The sequence below is a fragment of the Limulus polyphemus genome, unplaced genomic scaffold, assembly GCF_000517525.1.
Source record: "Limulus polyphemus unplaced genomic scaffold, Limulus_polyphemus-2.1.2 Scaffold709, whole genome shotgun sequence".
In the NCBI taxonomy this organism is placed as follows: Eukaryota; Metazoa; Arthropoda; class Merostomata; order Xiphosura; family Limulidae; genus Limulus; species Limulus polyphemus.
The window spans coordinates 18,901-29,580 of NW_013666319.1; the positions used below are offsets into that span (position 1 = coordinate 18,901).

The following is a 10,680-nucleotide window of genomic DNA, read 5'->3' on the forward strand; positions in this document are numbered from 1 at the left end:
TTTTCATAAAAGTGACCCAAAAAATGGGCTAACTCAGTAACCCGTGGCCTGATTTTAACGAAACTTGTTTTATTCTGTTTCTATTCTCATTTCATTACAAATATGGCGGTATTGTGTGCTGTTTTTGCTGTATTTAATTACAGACAAGCAAACAAACAATCTCAGAGTTTTAGTAGTATATAGATGGCAATTTATTTAAAAAGGGTTATGTCTGAAAATCTAGTTGTGAAAAGAAATGTCTTTATCGAGTAAAAAGTATATAATTTTTGAAGCCAGAACAAAAACAAGTTTGTGATTGTAGGATGAAGTGTTGTTATCAAGAGAAAATGTGTTTGTACTGGTAAAGTTCTGAAGGAAAAAATAGTAAAATAAAGTTATGATCTAGAAGTAACTTGTGGTGGATATAACTAATGGTATTCTATTTATTTTCAAACATTTGATTTTGTTTAACCTCTTTGATGTAGAAGACAAAAAGTTTGAGTTGGCAGTGATTAATCCAAGTCTAGTAATTGGTCCTGTGTTAACTTCTACACTTGGCACCAGTAATGAGGTGAGATCTTCTTTCATTGTGATATAGTTTATAGTCATTAATTAAAAAGAAAACCAACCAATTGTGTTATTGCAGCAACCATCTGTAACAGTTTCATACTATCCTACAGATGGTGATAAAGGAAATTATCAAAACTTTGAAGTATCTGATGCCTGCCAACATAGTTTCAAACTAATTGGTTGTATTTTAATTAGCATCGTAAACAACATGAAGTATTCAATTAAAACTCATCAGTGTATATTTAAATGACAAACATATTATTTTTCCTAGATTGTGAAAAGGCTTCTAGAGCGAGGAATGCCATTAGTTCCAAGAGTAAACTTTAGTGTTTGCGATGTACGGGATGTAGCTTTGGCTCACCTGAAAGCAATGACTACACCTTCTTCTGATGGTCATCGTCACATTATCTGCACTCAGACTGTCTGGTTAAAAGACATAGCCCTGATGTTAACCAAGGAATTTAAACCTCAAGGTATGAACCTACAGTGACATTCTAGATGTTTTATTTGGTAAACTTTAATGATAATGTATATAATAAGTAAAGATAATTTTTATTTGATCAAAGTTTATTTTAAAAGTAAGTTCCATTGTCAGAAAATTGTAAGTGTATGAAATGAATTATTCAAGGAAATTTGTTGATTTAGTTATGTAAGCTGTAAAGAAGATTAATTATTTTACAGTATTAAAACTATCACACAAGAGCATTTGTATGATTAGTTTTGGACATCATAGGAGGCTTACCTCAGGTGATATTTGTCTGTTATTATTTAGTAGAATAGCGCATTGACTAAATAATTTGATGCATGAAAAAATGTTATTATCTTATGTGTACTGTTGATAGTTTATAACATTGTTCTATGCATGTTGCATATATAGTAATGTTCCGTCATTGCTTTTTTGTGGTATTTATTATACATAGACACTTCTACAAACCTTTTACTAAAAATCATAACTTTTTTTTACAAGTAATAGTATAGAAATGAATTGTAACTTTAAAAAGTATTTTTGCTATTTCCATTTGCATTCATAGTTTGTACACTTTACTGGAATGGACTATAGTATGGCTCATACCTAAATTTCATATAGTTTATTTAAGTAAGCAGTATTGATTTTCATTTAAGTTAATATTGTACCTCTAAAAACAAGCTACCTAGGTAACAGAACATCCTAATATCACCTCATCACTGGCCAAAAAACAGTGCTTTGTTTTGGAATTAATTAGTACATGTTTTAACCCCATCTTTAGGCTATAGAGTGCCGACAATGAATGCACCATACTTTGCTGTCTGGTTGAACAGTTTTATTGATAAATCTACCAGACTTTTGTTACCCCGGATAGGAAGAGAATTCAAGTTTGACAACAGTCGAGTAAGTTGTATTACTTTAAGCTGTTAATTTGAACAGTTAAGAATTGCTGAAATAACTGAAAGATGCATGTGACTTTTGAAATTAGGAAAAAGTATCAGTAATTGCCAAAATTGGGATTTTTTCAACTTAATATTCTCAAATTTAAATGTTGCTACTTAAAAATAATGGGTAAAATTTCTCTATAAATATGATAAACCATATATAAAATCTAAACTATTTACTGCTGAGAAATTTTTCCAACAAAATTCACCTCATTAAAATCATTCTTCTGAAGATTTTCAATTACCTTGCTAAAGTATCTGGCTTGTGGCATTAAGTAATCATGAATTCACTGAAGTAAGCAGTTACACTTTTTTATCTTGTTGTTTTGATGACATAGCTCTTACTGTAAAGTCAGCAGTGAATCTTCAGTACAAGGGTAGGTTAGCACTGATATCATATTGAACTAATAAGACATTGCTTTAGAGCAGAAATTCCTATTAATTTATTTCTAGAACTATGACTGGAGATCCAGCACCAATCTGTTAATGCTTTAGATGTTTTCTTATTATCAAACAGGAAGAAACCTTCAAGAAAATAAAAGCTGTATAATATAATAGATTATTTCTAGGTTACATTCATATTACAAGTTCTAACACAGATGCAGGAGGTGTAAAGAAACCATACAAGTTCTACTGATCATAAAATATCTTATCTATTCATTATAAGCCACTAATTCTACTAGAGATTGTGTCTAATATTGAAAAAACAAAACAAAAATACAGGCCTTGAAAAGTCTTAGGTTGATTTTGTGAAGTCCTTTAAAACTAACCATACGAGACCTATAACAATTGATGATCTTTATTCTGTGGGTGTAATACCTTCTGTATGTGGTAATAACTTGATTTTAGTTTTTAGAAGCTGATTTATTTAGCTTAGAAGTACTAATGATTTTACCTTTACAAAGCAGTTAAGTGTGAACTGAGACTTGCAGCATTCACAGTTCTGGTATCAAATATCTGCTTGGTAAATAGAGATGTGAGTCTAAGTTTTCACTTTGTAGATAGTTTCTAACATAACAGCTAAACCTCACCAATACTCCCAGGATGATTTGTTTTCCACTTTTTTGTTCAAGTAGTGCAGCTAGGACTTTTTTTTTGACTTAGGATAATTTTTTCTTGTTTACAGTCATGGATAATATCTTTGTTGATCACAATGTTAATAGTTTCTTGTTAGCTGTTTTTTACTCTGTTGTAATGTTACTGTTCACAGTCCCTTGAAAGTTTATGCCTTTCCATATGTTGTGGTATTCAGTTACACTGATGTCCCACAGAAGTTTAAAAGTATCTGCAAAAGTTAACATTTTCCAACATTGAAAATGTGTTTCTGATAGATACTTACCTCCTCTCACATAATAGATTTCCTTGATTTGAGCTACCCTCTACATGCACAACTATTGTTTGCCACTAGCTTTGATGCTCCCACCTACCCTAACGTGTTTACACATTGTATAGCAGAGCTATAGCATGACAATGAGCATGCGACAACCCTCCACCAATAGGAGTGCAACACACCCTACTAGAGCAGCTGACTCCATCTATATTGTAGAGTACTATCATCACTTTGAGATTAAGCAAAAAAGATGCATCGGAAGTGGGGAGGATGGGTGGGAAGTGTGAGTGAAAGTAAGTATCTATCAGATATACATTTTCAGTGTAGGAACATGTTAACTTCCATTACAGTACCTTACCTCTGCTTGCATAATAACTATAATTGCACAGTACAAAAGTTACCTAGATGAGCACTCTTTGAAGGGTGCTCGAAAAGAACCCATGGAGTGTGATACCCTAATGTATAGGGCCACACCTGTGGGAGATCGCAACCCATCTATAACATATTCTTTGCCTGGTGTAAATATAAGTGTCACTAAATTGGATGGAAAAGATGCTTGTCCAATTTGTAACTGGATGCACTAGATGATGTAGAGTGGCTAGGGTGCATCAGACCATATTCCATGGATCAACTCCAGTCCAAAACCAGGAAGCATTGGTAATTTGTCTTCTGGTCCACAGTAGGAGGAGAGTACTCACCATCTACACTGACAGAACATCATTACCTTACTCTCATCTGAGTGGAAGCAGTCTCTATCAAGAGGAAGCCTCCACGGTTTATCACTCCATGGACTAGGAACTGGTAAGGACTCCTGTACTCTGCTGTAAGAAGTGGGGAACAATGCAGTGGGAAGTCTAAAGAAATGCAACACTGTAAGGTAGTGCAGTGGGTGACCATGAAAACCCTGTTTTGAAAAGCAGGCCCATCCCGGGTTATTCAACTCTGAACAGACGGATGGGCAGTGATCCTAACACTGTTTTACTTGTGATTGTCCATGAGTTGGTATGGTCTGGTATAGGCCTTAGTTATGAAGCAAAATACCATGAGGTACACTTTAGCAGTCTTATGGAATACTCCATCTTATCAGTGAGTGTTATAAGACCTGTAAGGTCATATGGTGCAGATTTACAGTTATAGTATACTTAAACAGGCACCACTCACCACAGAGCGAGATCCATGGATGTAGAAAGAGGCCACTGTAAAGGTAAGAGATAAAAAAAAAGTGAGGACTTGCCCATTCAAAACCTATGCAGGGTATGAAGAATGGCAACAGGCAGTAAGTGATAGTCAGATGAGGAAGAGATGGCCATATGATGCAGATAATGCAAGACAAACATGTGATATGTAGTCCACATGCCAGCCTGCATGATCTCCTCTCATGGACATGGAAATGAGCAGCCAGAGAAAGGGTGAGATGACAGATCTAATGAGAGGAAACTTGAAAGATGTGACAAAAATCCTCAGTCATTGATGCATAAGCCAGACGAATAAGTTGATGAAGCCAACTGGTAAAGGTTACAGGCAAGAGATCCTTGGCAGAGTGCAGATTCTTGTAACTCATCCAGAGGAAATCAGCTTACCTGAATACAACACTTTCAGTTATCAGAGGAAAAGTCTGTTTGGATTTTGGACTCTCGGATTTTAGTTAATTTAATATTGTGAGGGTGTTTTGGAATAGTCATTAGCTGATATGCATTGGTTTTGTGGATGGATTTTAAAACTATCTGTGGTAATGTGCTTCATTCTGTAATTAATTATTTTATCTTTTTGGTTTATTCTTCTATACTTATATCAGATTCCTTCAATCCTTATTCTCGTATTAATTCTGAAGATTTATGTTTGCTTTTACAATTTCAACCATTTTTAATTGACACTCAATTTTTTTCTAACTGAAATCTTTTCAAACTGACAGATGAATTGCAGACCTGAGAAATAAGAATTTGAAAATTTAGTGAAGATATATATATAAACTTGTTAGTTTCATATTTCAACCAAATGACTTGCTAAAGCTCATGTAATCCAGAAAATTAAATAGTATGTTTGCCTCACAATAATCATACTTCTAACTGTGCATATGTATTAGAACCTTACTTAAGTTAAAGTTTACACTTTCTCCTTGAAATGTACTATTTAAATGCTAAGGATGAACAATATTTTAATTTTAAAACAATATGTTATTTAATTAACTTAATCCTTATTTTGAGCTTAGTGGGCATTGATTCTCTAGATTGACTAAAATGTTGCTTACTTCTGATTCATACTTAATCTTCCTAGTTGCCATAAACCACATGCGAAAAAGAAAAAAAAGCTCATTTACTTTTACCATAACATTCCTTAGTAGGTTAGTTTTTCTTTTCTTTGTCAAAATCCTGACAGAATTATGTTTTCTTACACTAAAAGACACTTATTGATCAAATGTGTAATACATAATTACAATAAATTGTCATTTACTTTATTAAACAGCAACATGGGGTGGTTATAAAGTCAGTATAGGTATTTGGAACAGTTTGTAGAGCAAACAATGTAATTTATACAGATGAAATATTTTTAGTACATATGTAAGGGATCATAGAAAAATGTATTTCATTGACTTCTAGAAATGTTACTAGAGAGACATCATTATAGCAAATGGTCAATATTGCACCATAATTTGTATTAATACATCCACCTTGAAAGTGGTGCTAGATATTGTAGCACATATTAACTCCCCAGAAATTGCTCAAACCTATGTCAGAATGGCATCCTTCAGTTGAGGAATGGTTGCTGGGTGATGGAGAAAGACCACCCACACCCTCAGAAAGCCATATAACCAGTAACCAGTAGGAGCTAGATCATGGTGGTCAGGCATGATGAAAGTGTCAGCTGAAAAACCTGGTCCTTGTCAAACGTTTGCACGAGCACTGTATTTATCAGCCAGTGGATATAGGGCAGGGTATCATACCACATTATTATAAATTCTTGTGCACATCCACACTTTTGAAATTTTAATATGACACAAGTGTGTAAGTTATGATAATTTTGTCAAGTCACTTTGTATACTGCTATCCCCAAAGGAGAATGGTCCCAGGATACAGTCAGTGGATAAACAATGCCATAAAGTGACCTTTAGGGAATTTCATTGGCCTACATGACATAATTTTGTATATGCATATAGCCATGAAGAGTGAAATTGGCTTCATCATTCAATAAGGTGCATTTTGGCCAATTTTTATCTAATGGGACACAACCTCCAATACAAATTTTTCTTGGGAGTGGGTGGAATCTCATCGTCATGCACTATTAACTCTTAAACATACTAGATAGTGTAAGGGAACATCCACAGGATAATGTGCAAAGCTTTCAGCACACTTGACCTTGACTCTGAAGTAAATGTTTTAGTGGTGCACAGTATTTCCACGATAGTGTCCACTGATTTTTATGGAAGTCCTGACCTTGGATGATCAGCAACACTTCCTGGCTCTTGAAACTTTCTAACCAGACTCTGAACATCAACAGTGTGCATGAACCACATCTTGTGATGGAGTGCTGCCTCAGTTTTTGATAGTACAGTGCCATCTACATGATTAATGTTCCAAAAGTAACATTATGTTTTGCCATCCACTGCTAGTAACAGAGTAATGGTTGTTCTTTCCATCAAATGTTTATAGTGATAATTCCAGTGGTTTGTTTGTTTGTTTTTAGAACAAATGCACATTGGGTTATCTGCAGTGCCCACCATGGGGAATCGAACCCCAGATTTTAGTGTTGTAAGTTCATAAACTTACCACTGCACCAAATACCATTATTGACTATATATGATCACTTTATAAATTTTGTTATTTAAAAACTTCTTTTAAAATAGTTTTTACAAAACAGTAGTAATATTCTTCTGAATGATAATATAAGACAAAATTTCTTGAAGATTCATGTAAGTTTGGATGTATGTAAACTTAAAACTAGATTTAGTCTAAAAATTATTTTTACAATTTCTTTTGACAGCATTTTTTTGAATGAAGTCTCAGTTTATACATTATTGTCATGTTTTCATCCCACAGATGAAGGAGGTTCTTGATATAACCCCACGAGACCTGAGCCAAACAATTCTTGACACTGCCTATAGTCTAATTGAAAATGGCCTTGTAAAGAAATCCAAGAAATATAAACATGGAAAGAAGGAAGGAGAGGAGCAAGCAGCAGAAGGTATCTGTCTCTGTTTATACCTTTATATATGTCTGTTTATTTTTTCTCAAACTATTCTACAAGCGGTAATTCAAAAGTTTTGAACTTCAGTATAAGTAAACCATATATTATATATCAATATATTATGTGATCCAAGTAGATAACTGAATGCCTTTCAGGGGTTCAAGTGTTGAACAATCCCTAATCAAACATTTTATAATCTGAAATATCAAACATTTGGTATATCTTGTAACAAGGTTTTATGTAATATTCTCCCAGTAAATCCAAATAATGTTATTGAGCTGGCAAGAATAAAGATCTTTAGTGAAACACTCTTGAGGTATATTTTCTACATTTTCTAGTATAATTAGATAACTGAAGGAATGGTGAGGAATTGGGAGAGGAGTGAACTAGCACCTTAGCTTAGGAATAATGATGAATTAATTTTAGGGGACAGTCTATAAGGCATAGGTTTCACATCTAGAGTATAGTTCCTAGTGTATAAAACTGTTTAAACAAAGGTAGACATACAGTGTAGACTTGTGCATAGTGCTGTATTGACACATTGTGACTATGTTTTATCACAAGTCTTGTAATCTATTTAAAACCTTGATGCATCTTTATTTATATGTTTCTAGACTAACTAATTAGATGTATCTTAGGATACTTGTACCTTCTAAATATAAATTCAGCTGAGTGTTGTTGTTGAATTACATCAGCTGTGATTTTTATTCAGAGTTAAACATTTTCCCATAGTGTTCAGGTGGTAGCTGTTAATTAATTATGTGGGTATGCAAATATAGTAGCTTTCTGGTTGTTAACTGAGTTGAATTTCTATCTATTTATCTACCTACCTGTTTTACAGCTTTATTATGATGCACACAGCAATTACCTCAGAATGTTTGATCTAGTTAACATAGCTAAAACAAAACTTATTTATAAGCAAAATGAACAATTATACGGAAAAATATATAAACAGATGTGTGTTACCAACGTGCACTTCTTTTAGAAGAAAAGAAAACTGAAGAAGAGGTGAAAAAAGAAGAAAAGGATGAAGAGAAAACAGAAAAGAAGAATGAGGATGAAGATGACAAAAACAAACCCAAGGAGCTGGAACCTGAAGATAAACCTGAAAAGGTTGATGATGAACCACCCAAAGCAGAGATAGAAGCTATTGACAAATGAAGGGCCTTGTGCTGACTATTGTTTTTTAGGTGTAAGTTTGGGAACAAGCGTATGTCTGTACCTATTAATTTCTAAGATGTGCTTTAAGAATTCATGCTTCTTGTTCAAGTCAGCTAGTAGAGTACTTCACAAGGTGCTTTACCACTCATGTCTTTCTTCTCACTCTTTGAACTTATTTAATTTCAAAAGTGTCTGAGCTGCGAGTCAGGGCTTCATACTCTTGGTTTTATATTCTTTGTGTTTAAACTATTGCCAGTATGTTGGGCTAATTAGTAAAAAAAACTTAGGAATTACTGTTTAAAATTTGAACTGTGTGTAGCTTACACAATAATTTCTATACTGTCTGCAGTTATTCTTTGTGTTTAAACTATTGCCAGTATGTTGGGCTAATTAGTAAAAAAACTTAGGAATTACTGTTTAAAATTTGAACTGTGTGTAGCTTACACAATAATTTCTATACTGTCTGCAGTCAATATTAAAACCATGGGGGGGAAAAGTAGGAAACATGTAAGTTTTGGTGAATTTTTTGGCTATAAAAAGTGTGACATCTTTCCTATTTCAGCATATTTAGTCAAGTTATGTTGTAAAAGAAGTTTCTTTACTTAAGTAATATTACATGTAAAGGTCTACTGGATATGACATGTTTTTACCACATTGGTACAAATTTCATATAAGTACTAGCCCTTTTTTTTAACCTATTTAGGTTATTATTAAAGTAAAGTTTTCAGAAACTTCTCACTTGCTACATAAATGTTATCTTAACTGTACGAATCATCTTGGCTAATGTAGATTAGAGAATGTATGCTTAAGGACCCGATGCTGCATAAATTATAACGGAAAAAGCATCATAAAAACAAGTAATAAACACATTTTGGAAGTAACATTTTAACAAACAAAGCAATCAAAATTGTAAGGTTAATACATATATCATTATTGCTAATAAAAAAAATGACTTTACCTTAATCACAAATACATTGGCATAATAGTTAAGACTTTGTTGCAAATTTCTAAAAGTTAAAAATGATTATTTATTATTTACATTTAATGCAATACATTTTTAATAAAAAAATTAATTTTTTCATTGTGAATAATTAGACCCAATACCTCTGCGTTATTAAACAGATTGCCAGTAAAGTTATTTCAGGAATAAAAAAAAAGAAACTAAAACTTGATTGTTTTTAATATATGAATAAATTATTCATCGCACTTATTTAACTGATGCTTGTGTAATTGAAATATAAATAAGTATTGGTAAATTATAAACTTCACTCAAACATGTAGTTGTTTGAAGTATAAGTAAAACTTAATTAAAAAAAAAAGATGTTTCTGAAGAAAGCTAAAAATTACTGTTAACTTTTAGCAATAATGTTAATTATTTTAGTTCTTGATCATTTACTAATAGATTTTTAAAGGGATTGTACCTTAATCTTTATTTTGAATAATGCAAAATTTAGTAGTTTCAAGTGAACTTGAGTGACTGGAACAGTGTCACTGAAATGTTATTTGAGGAGAGCTTTTGTTAACATAAACTTGTTAATATTATTAAGATACTGGGCTTATCTGTGTTCAGAAAGTTAGTTTGTTTGAAGCAGTGTTATTGCCTAGTTTCAATGCATGTAACATGAAATATTATTTCTTAGCAAAAAACGGTTTGGGGTAGAAAATATTGCATGTTGTAATATAGGATATTGTTATAATTAAAAAAAAAAAGTCCTATACTTTTACTGAAAGTATTCAATAATTATAGCAGCATGACTTAAGTAGTTACTAGATATTATCTTAGGCTAAGATATAATGTCTACACTTGTCTCCTATGAATGTCAATTTTGTGTGTTATGGATAGCTTAGTACTTTTCAAGATAGTCACATAAGAAGCTGTATTTGTTTTGTTTTAATGTTATTACTAAAAGCTAGTATTTTGCTATGAAAATTTTTTTAAATATTTTTTTACGTTTATTATGCTTTTTAAATTCACAAGGAATTTCAAAGTTGGGCCAGTATATTTTTTTTTTGTAGGATTAATATCCTTTAATCAAAGGAAATATTGA

General features: G+C 32.5%; 1 protein-coding gene across 1 annotated transcript in view; it reads left to right on the forward strand.

Annotated features, from left to right (window-relative positions):
* Nucleotides 1-8,961, forward strand: part of LOC106460102 (putative uncharacterized oxidoreductase YDR541C) — a gene marked incomplete at its 5' end in the record, with an annotated part of 24,389 nt that extends 15,428 nt beyond the window's left edge. The window contains 5 exons of the mRNA XM_022386735.1: nt 465-550; nt 821-1,022; nt 1,797-1,918; nt 7,324-7,468; nt 8,427-8,961. Of these exons, the coding sequence (XP_022242443.1) occupies nt 465-550; nt 821-1,022; nt 1,797-1,918; nt 7,324-7,468; nt 8,427-8,632 (761 nt within the window). The remainder of the gene's footprint in view (nt 1-464; nt 551-820; nt 1,023-1,796; nt 1,919-7,323; nt 7,469-8,426) is intronic.
* Nucleotides 8,962-10,680: the final 1,719 nt, after the last annotated feature.